The sequence below is a fragment of the Galeopterus variegatus genome, unplaced genomic scaffold, assembly GCF_000696425.1.
Source record: "Galeopterus variegatus unplaced genomic scaffold, G_variegatus-3.0.2 Scaffold1613, whole genome shotgun sequence".
NCBI lineage: Eukaryota > Metazoa > Chordata > Mammalia > Dermoptera > Cynocephalidae > Galeopterus > Galeopterus variegatus.
In genome coordinates, this window is record NW_007727724.1 from 222,033 (window position 1) to 242,191 (window position 20,159).

The window sequence follows — 20,159 nt, forward strand, 5'->3', positions numbered from 1 at the left end:
CAGGAGACACGATGGGAAAGTAGCCAGAGAGGACTGTCTAACACCCATGGACTGCCCTGGGTATAGGGGGGCCTGTCTCACCTCCCTCTCTTCTTGCCATGCCCCCCCATGCCCACCCTCCTCCCCTCTCCATGGGCACAGGTGGAGCTCAGGCCCTAGCACACAAGGTGTCTACCCCTGGGAGTTTCTGGGCCATTCAATCCAGCTTTAGTGGATTTGGGGGCTTTTTCTTCGATCCAGCTTTAGTAAAAAGACAACTCAGGTTTTTTTTTTTTGTTTTTTTTTTTTTGGTGACCAGCAAGGGGATAACCCTTGGCTTGGTGTCGCCCGCACCGCGCTCAGCCAGTGAGCGCACCGGCCATCCCTATATAGGATCCAAACCCGCGGCCTCGGCGCTCCCAGCGCCGCACTCTCCCGAGTGAGCCATGGGGTCTGCCCGACAACTCAGGTATTAATACAGAAAAATCTGCAAACTCCGAAGGCATGTGTGAAACTGTGGGGTCCGTGTTTATTAGGAGGCACAGACAGGATGAGACAGTGGGCGCGGGTTCCCCGGCAGCGTGGTCTGGCTCCGCGCCATCCGCGGGGTGAACAGTCAGGGCTGCGTCGACTCTCCTTCCTTCTCGCTGGGGCCTGTGGTCAGGCAGCCCTACAATGCGCAGCAGAACGAGCGGCCTCAGGCACGGCTCCGGGCCATGCTGGCTTACCTTTCCTTAAGTGCACACAGCAGCTCAAAGGCTTTGGGGAGGATGCTAATTTTAAGGCAGGCAAAATCTTAAATACTTTCTCCTTATTCAAATATGGAGGATGCTAATGCACATACCAAGACAACGCCTCAGATAAGATTTGCTCCTTACATGTCACATCCACACAGTCAACAGTTGAGCACACAAAGGGTGTGGCCTCTCTGCTCCCACAGTCAGAAGCGCTGTGGGGAGGAGCCGCTTGACGCACAATCACATTCTGTCAACTGCAGGTCTCCCTGAGCGGCACCATCCCCACAGCATGGACGCTGAGACAGGTACCGATGGAGGAGCATTTCCAAGCAGGATTTACACACACCGAGAGACAGGAGAGCTAGCCAGTTAGTTCACAGCTAGCCCCTAGTTCTCAGAGGAAATGCAATGCCATGTTGAGAGATTTTTACCACCTAAGGCTTGTTTTCTATACTGAAGAAAGGCAGACTGGAATGTTGGTGGACAACCTCTGAATAAACCCCTCAAGTGGACAAGGTACAAAGCAGGAAAACCCACTAATCTAGGAGAAAACTTTACCTGGAAAAATATTTTTTTCTACATTTTTAATGCTATTACAGAAATGCTACTACTACTCGAAACTATTCCATTTTCAAAAGAAAATCAGCTTTCCTTACGCAAATGGACTACCAAGGTATTAGCTATAAGGATCAGAACATGTAGACATTTCAATAGCGTGTATTGTTTGATGGTCGTTTTACAAGGGACTGATTTCTGAGCCTAGCTTACCTCTTTTTGGTACAGGGAGCTGAACCCGTGACCTTGGTGTTACCAGCTCCATGCTCTCCAAGTGAGATAATGGGACAGGCCCCTCTGAGTCTAGCTTAAAATGCATCGTCATTGACATAGGAAGCTGTCTTTTAACGCTGGTAAACCGTTACTTCTTTCTGGATCAGAACAAGCTTTATACCAACAGCAAACATTATGAGGACTTTTTTGCTGGGCTATAAATAGCTCCATATGGTTTTTAAACTATGTGAAATTTCTTATATGAGGCATTGCAAAAAGAAAAGAAAGTACTATGTTTTTACCTTGGTAAGTATTTTTTTCTTTTACACATTATAAAAAAAAAAGCTTTTTACCCCTCTTCTGAAGAGTCTATAGAAGCAGCCTCCCTTTGGTTTGGAAACGGGGTGCTGTATTTTCTCTTCTGTATTTAATGGCAAATTTCCCTCATTTTCACTTTCATTGATGTCCTTGAAACATCCTGATTCAATCATCTGCATGCACAGAAGGGCAGGACAGAGAAGCCACAACAGACACTGTGAGGTCAGTCCGTGACCTCCCAGCACCATCAGCTCCCACCTACACCCGTGCTCAACACTGGGACCTCGGAGCTCCCAAGCCCACCCAGTCCCCCTCTCCTGGATTCCTGCTTCTGCTTCTAGACCTCTTCTTGGGGTAAGTAACGCGATCTCCTCTTCTCCTATCTCTAAGCATAACCCAAAAGCAGTTAACTACCGTGGGGAACCATGGCTGCCAGCCAGTCCTGCTTATAGAGTGGGACTCAGGGATGGCAAGCAAGCCCACATCGGACCCAAGAGGGCCACCTTCTGTCCACTTCCTGTAATTGGGACTGGGGGCAGCTGCTATGCTTTTGGACAATTGCTGATATGGTCCTTGGCTTGCCCATGATCTAAGTCTTTCATAATTTTAACCCCCAAACATGCACACACATTCACACACACTCACATTAACACACACACGCACTCACACACACACATACACACAGTTGCTCACACACACATTCACACATCCACATGCACTCACACACACATGCACACACACGTACACGTGCACTCACACACACTCTTTTATCATTGTTGGAACGAGCATAAACCTGCTACACTGGAAAGGGCAGTACCTCATTCTGCCAGGGGATGGAGACACACCCCGTAACAAACTGAGCATAGAAGTTTTCGTCTTTGGTGTCCAGGCAGACTCCTTTTACCGTGGAGAACTGCTCGATATCCAGGACATCCTTACAATACACTGCCTGAGGCTGCACACCAAGAACAGAGACAGGCATCAACCCATGACGTCGCTGGGAAAGCTCCCAGCCCCTCAATCTCAAAGGGTAAAGTGCACATGAAATCGATGCAGAAATACCCACACGTCCCTCTCTCCATTCCCTTTGCCAAGTTCCTCATTTGAAGTATTTTCTAATTCATACAAAATGGGTCCTCTGAGTGGCAGTTCTAAGCTCTTGATCTGTGGAAGTTTTAGTGTCACAGATCCTGCAGATGTTGTCTCCTCCCGCTCACTACTGCACGAGCTCTCTCTCACCCCTCCTTCTATTATTCTACAGTGGAAAATGGAGTGCAAACGAAGGCCAGGGGTGGAAGAGGACAGGACAGGGCGCTCCTGTTGGAAGACGCAATGCAGAACGGAAGACTTGTGAGATGGAAGGAGACCACTGGCTGTGGGATCCGTTAGTGGCAATTCTCACCCATGCCCCTAACCCTGTGTCCTCCTCATAAAGCACCTGCTTAAAGTCTGAGCTAAAAGTGGTCACTCCCACTTCTCACTCTCCCTGCCAGAGCTTACCTAGTGGTCTCAAGCAGAGGGAAGCAGCCAAAGCAGCAAGGTACCCTACCCTCCTGCGCCACTCCATGGATTGGCAGACCCCTCCTCTGGGACAGGAGCCCAGGTCTGCAGCCCCCAGCCATGGCACTGTTCGAGGTGCAAGGGATTAGGCAAGCAGGTAGGGAGCATAAGGCCAGCTGCTTGCATTTCTGGGGCTAAAGAACAAAACACACAGAACTCCACAGATTTGGGGCCCTCATCTGCTCAGCACATTTTACGCACATGCCAGAGCCTCAGCACTATAGGGAACACAATAATCAAAGCAGTGATGCTCTGTGGGTCACTAGCTAGCACTGCTCTTAGAGCAGCTGCTATTGGCTCATTTATCCCCACAGGTGAGGAAATGGATGTGAACTTGCCCCTGCTCTCAGGGACAGTTTAGAGGAAGGCATCCTGAGATTTGAGTCCAGGCCAAAGGCCCAAGCCCCATGCTGCCCTACAGACCAGAGCAGTCTTAGCTCTGCAAACGTAAGTACCTGACATGTTGTCATCAGACTCTACTGTGACTGGCTCCCCGTGGGTTCACTTGATAAGACTGAGGCAGACACACACACAGTCTGAGACAGCCCCAGAGCCCCTGCCCAGCATGCTCACCTCCCATGTCAGGACTGTGCTCTGGTGTCCTTCCACGTTTGGCTGATATGTCCCTCCTTAGAGACTGCCTTCGGCCTGACTTCCCAGTGCATGGTGGGCAGGAGGCCCTCCAGACCAGACAGCCATCTGGAGGCCCTGTCATGCTCTCGTCACTGTCCCATGTTTTCTCTGTCTGTTAGTCAGTCTCACTGTCTATCTCTGCAGCTATGATGGGCACCCTAGGAGCAGAGACCTTGCCTGTCTTGTTCTCCCCGTGCCATTAATTCCTAGAGCTGTGTCTGGCAGGAAGTAGGCATTCAAGAAATATGTAATGTGTGAATTAATTCCAGGTAGCAGTTACTATTCTAAAATATAACTTGAGTATAAAATAAACCTAACAAGTTCTGAACAAGTCATACAACTAAAATTATTTAATTGTATGTGTATCTTAATTCCATAATATCCTGCAAAATTACCTTCTCTTCACATTTCTATAGTGCGTCTGTAGCAGACTGTTCAGGACAGAGTTCAGACCGCTGTTTCTGTTCACTCACCCTTCCATCAACACAACTCTGTTTAGGGTCTATTAATATTCCCACCAGGCACTGACAAATGCCGGGCCCTGGCTGTGTACTGCAGAGACACGACCTCATTTGGTCCCAAGAGCACCCTCACAAGGAGGTACAGTGATCACTCGAGGGTCCTCAGTGTGGGGCCAGGTCACAGTCCCAGAACCTCAGGAGAAGTGCAGTGGGGACATGCATCCCAGACTATAGCAGCAGGCACATGCTGCAGTGTGAGAAGGTGAACACAGGGACAAGAGGTAAAGCCAGCACTGAGATCAGAAAGGGGACCCTGGGGACATGGAGGGCTTGGAAGGGCCTGCCAGGGAGGTCTCGGGGTGGTGCTGAGGTTTCTGAGGAGGGACGAGACTCCGCTCCACCAGCAGTGATGGCTGACAGCGACACCAGTCCCTGGGAGCCAGAGCACTGCAAGGGAGGTCTGCAATGGGTCTAGTGAGTGGCCGTGGGGGTTGGGGGATGATGGAGGAAGGAGGAAGAACTGGACATAACAGGCACAGAGCAGAAGCCACACCCTGGCTGTACCAGGTGATTCTGTATCTGCTTTTAAAAAAAATACGTTTCACAGACCAATGTTCTTGGGGACCCACTACTCCTGGCAACGTACTTACATCAGGGCAGAAAGGGGGCTCTAACACATTTGCTTCCAGCTTCCTGAAGTTCATGTCCTTGAACACAGGGTGCTGCTTCACCGCAGCGGCCCCATCGCCCTTGCAGCCCAGCCGCTCGCTTGGATTCTTGGTGAGTAGCTGTACAGGAGGCAGAAATGCACCAAGTTAAGCTCCTGGAATAAAAATGGTAACTAAAATTCCCCTCCACAATAGTAAGCAAAGAATTAGGGGTGGCAGAGAGCATATACATCTAAGCAAACATGAGGGATCTTCAAAAGGCCATGTAAGGATTCATATTACCTTTTAACTCCACTTTCCATGAACTTTTTGAAGTACCCTCATGCAGTCACTCAAATTTCAAAGTATCAACCACATTAATTCAGATTTACTATAGTTTATGTGATGCTTCAGAAACAATTTGGGCTAACATTTTGCCTTTGAGCTATCAATAAATAAAAGGTTGGCTAAGTTAATCCTTAAGTAAAAAAAATTTAATCATGTAAAAATTAGCAGACTTTTAAAGGACATAGAAACTGTTGAGAACTTCAGAGATACCATATTAATTCCAAGTTTATAATTAGGAACCATTTTAATTTACTCATTAAATAGAACACCGAGGACCTCAGATGAGGCAAAATTTTAGCACACCTAGTTCTAGAAACTACTCTTAAAATGAAGAAGTTTCTCTTTCAGAAGTATTCCTTACATACATATTTAGTTGTCACAAATTCAAATACTCCTTCCTCTAAAATTATCAATCAAAAAAGTTTAAGGAGGTAAAAGTTTAATAATCAAAAAAGGTTACAATTATTATTAATAAAATAGGTTAAAGCATAAGTCATATTTATTCTCTGGCCCCTTACAAAAAGGTTCTGATCTCTGCAGTAGACTGACGTCCAGTAACCATGCCTTTTCTGGATGTAAATCAAAGTCCCACAGACCAGAAGGCACCCTGATCCCAGCTTGTCTGTGAGGCTCCACCTCCCACCCACCCATACAGCGCACACTGGTGGAGCTCGGAACACAGACCTACTTCCTTGCTGTGCTGTGCCTGCCCCAGGGCCTGTGTCTAGAAAACTCTCTGACTCACTGGCCCCTACTAAATTCCTCAGTGCCCAGCCTACTTGGCCCAGGTCTGCACTGGATCAGGCCCCCTCTTCCAATAAACAGCCTCAGTGCATCTTCTACTCCCCCTTTATGACACTCATCACAACTGTGGCAAATAAATCGCTCAGATAATTGTTTACTGCCAGTCTTTCCGCTAGACTCGAAGCTTCCAGAGGTGAGGGCCTTGACTTCATTGTCCACTCTGTGTCCCCAGCACCTAGCCAGAGCAGGTACTCAATAAGACGTACTCAGTGTATTCATTCTTTGCATGCTTTGTTAATTTAAAATAGATCTGAAAATTAAGTGTAATGCCATACACAATGTCTACAAAGTCAGGGATCCCGTGACTCCACTATGAAGCCTACTGCCAACAGACACCTGTTAAAGGCCATGGACAGTCTGAATATTTGTGTCTCCCCCCACTTCATATGTTGAAACTTAATCTCCAGTGCCATAGTATTAACAAGTGGGGCCTCCAGGAGTACTTAGGTCATGAGGGCAGAGTCCTCCTGAATGGGATTAGTGGCTTTATATAGGAGGCCCGAGGGAGCCTGTTTGCCCCTTCCACCATGCAAGGACACAGAGAGGCAGCTATGTCTTTGAAGCAAAGAGCAGTCCTCACCAGACACTGAATTGGCTGGCACCATGATCTTAGATTTCCCAGCCTCTAGAACTGTGAGAAATAAATTTCTGTTGTTTGTAAATGACCCAGTCTAAGGGACTTTGTTATAGCAGCCTGAATGGACTAAGACAGATGGCCTGACCAGGGAGCACAGGGCAGAGGAAAGAGCCTTGGTCCCAAAGTCTCAGTCCTCCTGCTGCCACTTACTACATGACATCACAGAAATCAAACCGTGAGGCTATCAGAATATCTTAGAAATCCACTGTAGGGACTAAATGACACCGTGTCAAAGAGCTCAGGACATTACAAAAAGGTACCCAAATGTCCGGTTAGTTTGACCTCCCATTGGGATTATGTAAAAACTGTTCTCTTTCCTTTCCTCTCTTCTCTCCATTCCACACAGCCAAATATGCTAACCTCAAGCCAAGCCTGGTTCGTTCTTTCAGGAAACGCACACAGAGCATGAGGAACAGGCAGGACACAGGCCTCCCCTGCTCTGCACACCTCTGGGTGATCCCCGCACACTCCTCTCGGCGTGCTGAGGCCCGTCCTCACCCTACACCTCCTGCCTCTGCAGGTGCTCACTCTGCCTCTGTTCCTGTGCAAGGTAACTAACTTCCTCCTCCAATCCCTGCTTGCTGGAATTTAACCCATTCTTTAAGAACAATTGTTTTTCCTCTTAGTGATTATTGAGGATTATGTGTTACTAAACACTTTATGTACATTATTTCATTCTATCGTCCCAACAATCCTGTAAGGTAGAAGTTGCTCTCATCCACATTTCATAAATGGGAAACTGAGGCTGGGCCCCAACTTCAGCGCCAACACTCCTCCTCACAACACAGTGCTCCAGCCCTCGCTCAGGCACCACCTTCATTCCCAGCACCTCCAGCACAATAGGATTCCTTCATCCTTAAAACCCTTAAGCCCTTCTTACTCTCTTGTTTAGGACACCCGTCAAATACTGTTTTTTTTTACTACAGCCGTTCTTATGTTTGCTTTAGCCTAATGTTAGGCTGTGAGCTCCTTAAGGGCAGGCTCTATTTCTGATTGCTATTTTTACGTTCCTGCGCCTTGTCAGAGTGTTCTGTGTGCAGCAAGCACTCAGTCAATATTTACCAAACTCAAAATTAACAGTAGCTTGGCCCCAACATTATTAAACACTGTTGACTCCCAGCACAATGAGCCAGCTGGGAGAAGAGCCAGGCTGACCCCAGGGCTCAGAGACAAGCCTGCAACACCCATCCCTCACATGTGGAAACAAAACAAGAGGGAGTCCAAGGTAACTATTCTCCAGCCACTACCAAATCACCTCAGTTACTGACACATTTCAGTGACAGGTATGATTGCTGGTGACTCCAACACCCACACAGGGGACCTGTGCAGCCCGGTGGCCTTCTCTTCTCCAATGACCTTGTCCTCCATCCCACGTGCCCCTGCAGCTACTCTCTCCCTGGGTCACACCCTAGACTCTCCATGGCTTGCACGCCCTCTGTCAGCTCCATCCCAAGCACCTTCCTCTCTGGATGTCCCTCCAGTCCTTGTTACTCCTGTCTAGAAGTGCCCTGACTCCAACAAATCATGGGCTGCACTTTGCCTGTAATCTCCTGAACCTGCCCTTTCCCCCACCCCCTTTCCTCATCCTCCTCTGGAAGCAGCTGGAGATCCCGTGGTCACCCCTCTGCACACAACAGCTGCCCTGCCCCTCCTGCTTCTTCACACCTGTTTAGCCAAACCACAGAGCTGGGTGAGCCCAGCTCCCTGTCTGCTTCGAGCCCGCACCCGTCCCACTGAGTGTGCCAGAAGTATAACACATAGTCATGGCCACCACCTCTCTTCAGATCCATGAGGGCCCCTGATGCTGTGACGACACCCCGTCTACCTCCCAGTTCTCCCGTCTCGTCTCCTTGTCCTCCGTCCCCCCTCACCCACATCTGCCTGCCCCGTTCTGGGCACACTGTGCCTCCTCTCCCACCCTCACCCTCCCTGTGCACTGGCTCCTGTCCTCCTCCCCACTGTAAGGACTGCTCAGCACATCCCCCTCCTCCCCCCGCCCCCGCATCTGCCCAGGCCACCATCTTGGATTCAGCCCGGACTCTTCCCAGCACATGGGCAAGTCCTGTAGGCTCCACCTTCACGATGTATCCAGATTCTGACCAGGCAGGCTCACCGCAAGCTCTGAATGAGCTCTCCTGGGCTCAAGATGGCTGGGACTTGCTGACTTTTTTTTTTTTAACTGCCAGTGAAAACAATTAGAGTGAGTTAGATGTTCAATTTCCCAACCTCTACAGAGCCTGACCTACCATCCTGCAGATAGATTTCGTGTCCTTTGAAAACTTCGCAGAATACTCCTCAGTATCCATCCTGACTCTTCGATCAACCTCCTCCCGTTTGACTTTCTCTTTGAACTTTCTGAACGGAGAATGTCCCTGAATCATTTCATATATCAGACAGCCAAGTCCCCACCAATCAGGACTAAATGTATAGTTTTCATTATTGATAACTTCAGGAGCTACACAACAAATAGAGGAAATTTAAATTAAATTAAATTTTGGTTTTAAATTTTCTTGTAATTAACTCCAAATAATACATTATAAGTTTAATGTCTGTTACAACATGGGTGAACCTTAAAAACATTATGTTAAGTGAAAGAAGCCAAACACAAATGGCCAAATATTATATGATTCTATTTAGACGGAATAGAAAAACCCATAGAGACAGAAAGTAAATTAGTGATTGCCAGGGCTGGGGGTTGGAGGTGAGTAAAGGGGAGTGGCTGTTAACCGGTATGGGTTTCTTTTTTGAGGTGATAAAAACGTTCTAAAATAAGATACTGGTGAGGGTTACACAACTCTGAATATACTAAAATCCATTGAATTATATACTTCAAACTGGTGGATTTTATATGTGAGTTATATCTCAACAAAGCTGTTATTTTAAATGTTGGCATTACTCCTACAGGACAAGCTGAACTGCCACAGAGTAACTACCACGGGAAGTGGTGCTCTAGTGCAGATGCCGCCTCCAGGGCGGTCCCTCCAGACATGCACAGCCACGCCCCTGGTGCCCCAAGTCAGCCAGAAGCCCCAGAAGCTGGTGACAGCAGAAACAGCAGGGAATGGGGTCTTACTACTGGATGCCACAAGGTGCTGAGGTCTCTCAGAGGCCACCCGTGGGGGTCAGGCTGGCACTGCCCAAGGAGTACTGAGACTAGGATGATTTCACGAGGGGTCTGCAAGACCACCATGGGGGAGGACACGGCAGAGCAAGGAGACATGTGGTCTTGTCCTGGTTCTGCCCCCAAGAGCCCTCTTTGGAGCCCACTCCCCATCTGTAAAAAGAGAAGGGCAGACTGTAGGATTCCTTAGCAGCTCCAACACTCTGACTGGTTAAAGGCTTCAAACCACCATTGTACATCCGCTGGTGTGTTAGACCTAAGCTCCAGGCGGCTCTGTTGTAATTTCCCTATGTCCCGAGGCGCTCAGGCATCCATATGCAAAGGACGAGGACTGCTGAGAAGGTCTTTCACATACCCATGTAGCCAACTGTGCCAACTTTTCCTCGAACTGTCTTCCCTTCTGGGATCTCTATTGCTAAACCAAGGTCTGAAATCCGGATATGTCCTGTGTGTCCAAATACATTAAGTAAATCAAAGGGGGAAGTAATGACACTTTAACAACAATAAAATTTTGGAAAAAAATCATCTTAAAAACCATGGGTGGAAATAATAGCATTTCATACTTGGGAACATTTAAATGTAAAATTACATTTAACTTTTTCACATTTAATAAAATTCCATACAGTGTGTTCAGTTTCACTAACAGCAGGAAATTAGATTTACACCTGGCTATTGATGAGGAAGCCATTAATCACAGACAACCACTTGATAAGACAGATAGAAGCATGGTATTTATTATTTTATTTCTATACAGCTACCAAGTACATAAATTAAAATATGATGAATATTTTATCAACTACAAAATAGCAAACACTTTCTGTCAGAGAACCAGTAGGCTTACATACAGGGACAATTATACATGAATGAGATGGGGTTTTTCTATGGAGAACAAATGGTAATAGAGTTAGGGAAATAAAATTAAGGTACTTCTCATAAAGAACTATATGACGTGTTAATGTCTGTAGTAGATTGACCTATGTCCCCCCAAAACTCACTGAGGCTTTAATTGCCTTCCAAGTTACATGTATTAGAAACTTGGTCCCCACTGTGACTGTTAAGAGGTGGGAAATCCTATTATGGTAACTGAAAGTGGAGCCTTGAAGAGGTGATTGGGTTGTAGGATCGTGCAGTAGTGAATGGACTAAAAATGGTGGTCAGGGGCGTGGTTCTGAGGGCTTTAAAAGAAGAGGAGAGTCTGTCTGTCTCTCTGTGCTCTCTCTGCTTCCACCAACTTGCAATGTGAGTCCCCTGGGTCACTGTCACCACCACCAGATGCACTTTGGACTTCCCAGCCTCAGAAACTGTAAGCAATAAATTTTGTTTTTCTTTATAAATCACCCAGTTTCAGGCATTTTGTTATAAGCAATGTATTCAGGAGGGTTTAAGTATCCGTTGAGTTCCTATGAAAATAACAAATTACAGAACACATTCTTTTGAGAGTATAGAAAGATAAACCAGCCTGGAAACAGACACCCTCTTCAACTTAATCTCCACTTCTCCCCTTGTAGCAGTTAAGCACACAGACTCTGGAGCTGGATGGCCTGGGTATGAGCCCCAGCTCTGCCATCAATTACCGTGTCTCAGTTTCCTCCTCCCATGAAGAAAGACTGTCTCAGTAATGAGCTTACGTGTCAATTATGTTTAAGTAGAGTGGCATGTTGTGACTTATTTTTTAAGTATCACTGTCTTATTTTTCTTTTAAAAAGTAATTTTTAATTTTTTTAACATTTACTTGTACATTTTTGTGGGGTACAGTGTATTGTTTCAATACATGCATACACTGCACAATGATTCACTTAGTGTAAACAGCATAGTTTTGTATGCATTAGTCCTTTCTCCCCCACTCCCCTGCCCTCCTGGCCTCTGGTAACCATTATTCTACTCTTTATCTCTAGGAGACCTGCTTTATTTATTTATTTTTTTAAGATTCCACATGAGTGAGATCGCACAGCATTTGTCTTCCTGCGCCTGACTTAATACACTAAAAAGTAATCTTTTTTTTCCTTTTTGTCTTTTTTACTGACCGGTAACGGGATTGCAACCCTTGGTGTCGTGCCCGTACCGAGGACCGGCAACAGGATCGCAACCCTCGGTGTTGCACCCGCACCGCGCTCAGCCAGTGAGCGGGAACCGGTCTCCACATGGGATCCGAACCCTCGGTGGGAGTGCCGCCGCGCTCCCAAACGGCACACTCTCCAGTGCGCCACCGGGCCAGCCCTAAAAAGTAATTTTTAAACTGAGAAATGCAAATTAAAACTACACTGAAATACTAACTCCTGTCTAACAAACTGACAACCCCCCCCACGTTTGAGGACACGGTCTGCTGGCAAGGCCATGGGAACAGGTGCTCTCACACATTGCTGCTGGGGATACTAACAAGGACAACACCCTGGAGTAGAATTTGGCACTATTTGACAAAATTGCACATAAATTTACCAACTTCTATGAATCTACGCCAAGAAGACACTAGAAAAAATAGGAAATGACACATGCACAGGGCTACTGATTACAGCACTAACTGAAATGGCTAAAAGACTGGAAATGAACCAGTATCTATCAGTGGGACCGGGCAGATACAGCAGGTTCATCTTTTGCAGGAGCCACAGGAGGAAGGAGGAAGATCTCCTCTGGTGCTGCAGAGCCATCTCTGCTACAGAATAAGCAGAAAAGCGAAGTAGAGAAAACTATTCATGGTTTACCACCTTTTACCTAAGAGAGGGGTGGGGAACAATACAAGCACTCATCTATGTAAATAAAGGAATGAAAAATGAGCTAAAATGATTACTTGGGGAGGCGGACAGGAATGGAATCTAGGAGTCTCTGAAGATGCTGTTTTGCACTTTGCCTCTTTGCACGTAAATGTTTTCCATAATAGCCAAAGAAAAAAATTAAAAATTAGGTCACTAAAAATTGAAAACAAAATGAAGAAATTGAAAGTACAATAACTGGACTTCCGGTCAGGACGGTGGAATAGACGGTCCCCAGCATCACTCTTTCTCACAAATCAACCAATTTACAACTATAAAAAAGCAACGACAGCCAAGCTGGGGCCACTAGAGCTCAGGGGAAGAGGAGGAGAGACCTATAGAGTGCATGAAGGTGGGAGAAGCCACAATGAGAGAAAGAAGAAACCTCTCCATCTGTTTTGAATCCTGGCCGTTTCCAGGCTGGAGCTGTTGAGTGTGTGGAGCAGGAGCTGGCAAAAGCTGCAGCTGTGCCCTTCGGATGAAGTTGCTTGGAGGCAGCAGGGAAGAAGAGGGCCTTGGTGGCCCCCTGGTCAGCAATACCACTAATAGGGTTCCTGTGGACCCACATAGGACCAAGGAGCCACAACAAATGAAACAAAGGAGCCACTCAGAGGCCGGTGAGTCATCACAAGGGACTGGAGCATGGCCCGCCCCATGAGAAGTGTTTAGAGCACAGGCGGTGGGGGAGATAGGCCCACCAGGAGAACACGGGGCACAACAAGGACAGCTGATCTGCCCCCCAATCAGCATAGGACCAGTCAGAGGAGACTGGTCAGGAATATGGAATTGCATGGGGTACAGCTTGATGAAAAGACTCAGACCCAGACCAGTGTTTCTATACAACCCAGAAACAGCGCATCTCTGGAGAGTCAGAAGTACCTATAAGGTCAGCCATTAAAACCTGAGCTGCACAAAAAGCCTTCCCCAGGGAATCAGCAGCAAAGCAGCAATTTAGCTCAACCACAGAGCTCAAGTACTGGTCCCCACAGGAAGTTCCCCACTTTAGAAGTAAGCAAAGGACAACAAATTAGTTCCAGCACAGTGTTTAAGTAGTGGGAACAGCAAATAATCCAACATAGAACTGAAAGAAAAAACAAAGTACCCACTGGGGCCCGCCCAGGGTGCTGAGGCATGGATCCAGGGACTGGACCATCTGCTCAGAACCAGGCATGCTGCCAGTGCCATGGGGCCTGCCTGGAGCCCTGAGGCATGGAGCCAGGAGCCACCAGCAACTAGGTAAGGAGCATGCCAAAAACGTCACCTCTGTGTGGGTGGCCCACCAGAGCCACCACAATAACCGTGGCTGCCGTGAAAGTGGCTAGATATCACAACCACTGTGCAAATGGTCTGCCAGCCACTGGAGTGCATTGACACAAGGAGAGTCACCAGCAGAGACCAAAAAAAGAAGAGGGTGTCTCTCTCCACAAAGCCCATTCCAGAGTGACAGAAGAAGCATCTGCTTTATGATAATATTGGGGGACCTGATCACATCTCTCAGCATTGGACAGATCATCTAGGCAACAAATCAACAGAGTAACCATTACTCTTTCAGAAGGAGAGAGAAAATCTAGGGTTATCAGAGGTGGGGGCGGGGAGGGTGACGGGGTTGAGGAAGAGATTGGACAAGGGGCATAAAGAATAAGAACGATTTGTAATGATATATATACAAGTAATACTGATTTGATCAACATATGTCAACATTGAACCCCCAAAATATGTATAATCAATTATGATTCAATAAAAATTAAAAAGAAAATACAATAACTGAACTGAATACCCATGTAAGCAAAGAATACTGCTAATGACCAAAGGAACTTCAAAGAAAGCATACACTGTTTTCAGTAATTGCAGTGACGTGATATTATTAACACTGCTACTCTAAAACTCTTTTATATGTGTAGTAGACAAGGTAAATAAGTAATTGTGTTGATGTCATTAGGAACTAGTATGTTCAGCATTAGGAGAAAAAAGCATAAGTATGAAATGAAGAAATTGGGTAAGAATTGGAAATATCAGTATGAATCCACGGTGACTATTTTTTTTTTAAAAAGGCCCAGAATGACACACAAGAGCACCAAGCACCCAGCACCCACCAGCGGTTTCCACGTGAAGACTGGGCTGCCTGCAGAAACAGCAGTTCCCAGGCTCGGTCAGCACATGCACAGGACAATCCCTGAATGTCTCATATGGCAGAAAACAAGTAAGTTATTAAAGACTACTGGGTGTCCACTGGCCAAAGACGGGACGATCTGAACGTCAAAAAGAATAATGATTCCAACAGATTAAAACCTATTGAATACGTTAAAAATCCTTGGTTCATAATGATACCAGAACAAAACAAAAATTTCACCGGTTGTCTTGGAGGATGATAGAGAACTAATGCAATATCCTGAAAAGTGAACATAAAGATTAGTACTCAAGTATTCACCCACTTCTCCTGAACAAACATGCAACCAAATGTGGACAAGGTAGTTTGGTTTTTTTTACAGATGAATCCCAGCAAATAAATGTAAAAAGAATGACAGAATATCATCACTTTACAATCCCAGTGAAATGATGTATCTAAACATTGATCATTTAGCCATTAAGTGAAAGGCTGGCAAGGAGGTGAATAACAACGGATGAGACCACTGATGCATCTTAACCCCATAAAAAGAGATGCTCGGCCATCATGTGCCTCCTGTTGTAACTGGACAGGAAGTGCACAAGAAAGATGCTTACCAAAAATCAAACCGAGATTTGTTGCAGCCTCCAGATCTAATTATGGGCTTATAGGAAATAAAAGGCAAAGGGCACACATTATATCTAGCCAAATCCAGAAAGCAGGAAATTCTATAGGACAGATGACCTATGCATTAGTCAGCTAAGGGCTGCCATAATGAAGTGCCACAGACTAGGCAGCTTAAATAAGAGAGACTTGTTTTCTCACACTTCTGGAGGCTAGAAGTTCAAGTGTTGGCAGGGTTGGCTTTATTCTGAAGCCTCTCTCCTGGGCTTGCATCTGGCTACCTTCTCATGTCTTCACATGGTCTCCTCTGTGTGCACGTCTGTGCCTTAATCTCTTCTTATAAGGACACCTGTCGTACTGCATTAGGGCCCACCCTAATGATCTCATTTTAACTTGATTACCACTATAAAGGCCCTATCTTCAGATACAGTCATATTCTGAGGTCCTGGGGGTTAGGGCCAACAACATATGAATTTTGGGGGCACACAATTTGTCCCATAACACCTAGTTTCATGAATGAATAAATGATAAAAAGAAGCAGGGAGGAGGAATCTATGAAGTTAAGAAAAACTCAACAAGACATCAACTGAGTGTGGCGTGGGCCTTGCTGAATATTCAACACACAGCTGTGCAGACACTCACAGAACAGCGAGAGGACATTCAAAACCAATGGGTACCAGATGATATTAAGAAACTGTTAAATATTTTTGGATGTAATAGTAGTATTGTGTTTATGGTTAAAAAAAAAAAAGTGTCCTTATCGTTCACAGATATAAACTTTATGAAATGATGTGATGCACAGGATTTCCTTTAAATAAAAATTGTCAATAATAAAATGCTACTGGTTTTTACAAAAACTCACTAGTTACACCTCTTTTTAGGGATATATCTATTTAATAAAACTGAAAGTACAAGCATGATACAGTTTTCTTTGTTATCTCAATCACCCAGCTGTATCTTATAAACTAAGTCCCCCTTAATATATAACTTTGCAAAAAAGAGTCCTGGCATATTCAGGATGAACAAATGGTAAATGTACCTCACAATCTAAAACATGATAACAGCTTTTTCACCTGATGCCACCACAAACATCAACTTCAGCTTTACAGATGAAAACAGAAAACCGACAAGCAGTCTAGAAGGAAAACGAGGAAGTGTTTACACAATTATGTTACTCTTAACATGTCAATCTTGCTTACATAAGATGACTTACTTATGGCTTACTAGGGGAAATTGGCTGTTAGGAATTTTAATAGCATAATAGTAAAAATCCTAAAATCAGTTGCATTTTTTAAGTCATAGAAACTGAAGTATAATTCTACAGATAGGATTAGATTTTTTTTTTAATTTAGAAAGAGATCCCGGAAGAAAGGGAAATTAAAAGTCTGCTGAAATCAAGAAAAGCAAAACAAAGTTTTGTTTTTCCTTCGTATTCTTAATTGGAATGTGACCAGGCACACGTCTATAAATAACAAGTAACACAGTCATTACCACATAAACTCTCCTGGGCTCTTGCTTCAAGGCAGGAGGGAGAAGGCCCTGAAAGGCCAATGCTATTGCTGACTACAACCAGAAGAGCCTACCAAATGACAAACACCACACAGTTAAAAGCATCAGTAAGTCGACTAGATGTCTTAAACCTCCAAAATGGGGAGAACACCCACTCAGAGGTGAGCTGACGAGAGGCAGCATGTTGTCCTTAGAAACATGTGCACACTCCACACAAACCAGGAGCTACTGATGTGGGGGCATGACAGGGAGCCCTCCAGCCACCTCCACGTAGAACTCTCACACAGGCTAAAATCAAAACTAGACCTCTGGGGACTGCCACAAGGACAGAGACACCAGCACAGATTTTGGCACTCGCGTGGCACAGGAAACCTGGAACTCAAGAGGCCTCAAAAACAGAACTGTTCTATCAGGAAATAGAATATAACAATCTATGTGAAAGATAACATATTATGCCTAAGTTGGATTTATTTCAGGAATGGAAGGTTATTTAACATTTGAAAATTAATTTGTGAGTTATCTTCGTTAAAAGAAAAAATAGAACATCATAATCATCTTGATAGAAAAGTACTGACAAGGGCCGGCCCGGTGGCGCACTGGATAGTGCGCCGCTTGGGAAGCGCGGCGGCGCTCCCGTCCGAGGGTTTGGATCCCACATACAGACCGGCTCCCGCTCACTGGCTGAGCGAGGTGCGGGAGCAACACCGAGGCTTGCGATCCCGTTGCCGGTCCCCGGTCCGGTACGGGGGCAACACTGAGGGTTGCGATCCGTTGCCGGACACGGAAAAAAGACAAAAGACAAAAAAAAAAAAAAAAGAAAGAAAAGAAAAGTACTGACAAAATTCAATAGCCATTCATTCATTATTTTTTTAAAGGAAAATACTTAAATCTGATAAGGAATTTCTACAAAAATACTACGTAAATTCATGCTTAAGGTGACATATTGAAAGGTGGATCCTGATTTCAGGAACAAGAAAAGGATTCCACTTACTACTTGTATTCAACACCATACTGAACGTCGTACCCAGTTATCACGAGACAAGAAAAAGAAATAAAAAGTGTAAGAATTGGAATGGCAGATATAGAACTGTCATCTGGCTATGGCATTATGGTATATGTAGAAAAATCCAAAAGAATCCAAAAACTTTACAATTAACATGGATTTAAGAAGGTCACTGGATTTAAAGTCAATTGCAATTGTAACCAAAAGCACAACCCATGAAAGAAAAAATGGATGAAATGGATTTTATCAAAATTTTTAAATCCTGCTCTGTGACCCATGGCTCACTCGGGAGAGTGTTGTACTGATAACACCAAGGCCACGGGTTCAGATTCCATATAGGGATGGCCGGTTAGCTCACTGGGTGAGCGTGGTGCTGACAACACCAAGTCGATGGTTAAGATCCGCTTACGGTCATTTTTTTAAAAAAAGAAAAAAGAAAAGAAAATGAAAGACAAGCCACAGACTGGGAGAAAAATCTTCAAAAAATGTATCTGGTGATAAAGGACTGATATCAAAATACACAGAGTATTCTTAAAACGCCACAGTAAGAAACAATTCAATTAGAAAATGGGCAAAAGATCTGAGCAGACATCTCACCGCAGAAGATATACAGATGGCAAATAAGCACATGAAAAGTTGCTTAACATAATATGTCGTCAGAGAACTCCAAATTAAAACAATAATGAGATACCACTATACACCTATTAGAATGGCTGAAATTCAAAACACTGACAACACCAAACGCTGGTGAGGATGTGGAGCAACAGGAGCTCTCATTCCCTGCTGATGGAGTGCAGAATGCTGCTGCCACCGTGGAACGCAGTTTGGCGGCTTATTACAAAGCTAACCACACGCTTACCATTTGATCCAGCAATCACAGTCCTTGGTATTCACCCAAATGAACTGAAAACTTATGTCCACATAAAAATCTGCACACACATATGTACAGCAGCTTTATTCATAATTGCTAAAACTTGGAAGCAACCAAGATGTCCTTCTAGAGGTGAATAAATAATAGACTGCAAGACACCCAGACAACAGAATATTAACTCAGTGCTAAAAAGAAATGAACTATTGAGCCACAAAAAGAATGGAGTAACCTTAAGTACATATTACCAAGTGAGAGAAACCAATCTGAAAAGTCTACATAATGTATGAGTCCAAGGATATGACACTCTGGAAAAGGCAAAACTATGGAGACAGTAAAAACACCAATGGTTGTGAGAGGTTTGGGGAAGAAAAGGAGGGATGAATAGGGGGAGCACAGGAGATTTTTAGGACAGTGAAACTATTCTGTGTGACACAGTAATAATGGCCACGTCATTATACATTTGTCAAAACGCATAGTATGTAGAACACAGAGTACACTCTAATGTACTCTTAAGTGAACTATGCACTTTCGTTAATAAAAAGGTACCAACATTGGTTTATCAGTTGTAACAAATGTACCACACTAATAAAAATGTAAACAATAGGGGAAACCATATTTTAAATACCAGCAACAGGCAAACATAATATGACATTTTTTTTTTTTTTTTTGTCTTTTGTCTTTTTCCATGTCTGGCAACGGATCGCAACCCTCAGTGTCGCCCCCGTACCGGACCGGGGACCAGCAACGGGATCGCAACCCTCGGCGTTGCTCCCACGCCTCGCTCAGCCAGTGAGCGGGAACCGGTCTGTATGTGGGATCCGAACCCTCGGGCGGGAGCGCCGCTGCGCTTCCCAAGCGGCGCACTATCCAGTGCGCCACCAGGCCGGCCCCATAATATGACATTTTAAAAATGATATCATTAAGAGCCAGCCCGTGGGTCACTCGGGAGAGTGTGGTGCTGACAACACCACATCAAGGGTTAAGATCCCCTTACTGGTCATCTTTTAAAGACAAACAAACACTTAATATAATTCTCTCAAGGTCCATCCATGTTGTTGCAAATGGCAGTACTTCATTCGTTTTTATAGCTGAGTAGTATTCCATTGTGTAGATATACCACATTTTCCGTATCCACTCATCCAATGATGGACATTTGGGCTGGTTCCAACTCTTGGCTATTGCAAAGAGTGCTGCAATGAACATTGGGGAACAGGCATACCTTCGACTTGAGTCAGGCACAGAAAGAGAAATACCACATGTTCTCACTTATTGGTGGGAGCTAAAAGTA

General features: G+C 45.1%; 1 protein-coding gene across 1 annotated transcript in view; it reads right to left on the bottom strand.

Annotated features, from left to right (window-relative positions):
* Positions 1–481: 481 nt before the first annotated feature.
* Positions 482–20,159, bottom strand: part of GRK4 (G protein-coupled receptor kinase 4) — a 74,584-nt gene continuing 54,906 nt past the window's right edge. Inside the window, exons 11-16 of the mRNA XM_008577975.1 lie at positions 10,369–10,458; positions 9,139–9,347; positions 5,107–5,244; positions 2,620–2,757; positions 1,838–1,975; positions 482–649 (exon numbers count right to left, since the gene is read on the bottom strand). Coding sequence (XP_008576197.1) covers positions 596–649; positions 1,838–1,975; positions 2,620–2,757; positions 5,107–5,244; positions 9,139–9,347; positions 10,369–10,458 — 767 coding nt within the window. The 3' untranslated portion in view covers positions 482–595. The remainder of the gene's footprint in view (positions 650–1,837; positions 1,976–2,619; positions 2,758–5,106; positions 5,245–9,138; positions 9,348–10,368; positions 10,459–20,159) is intronic.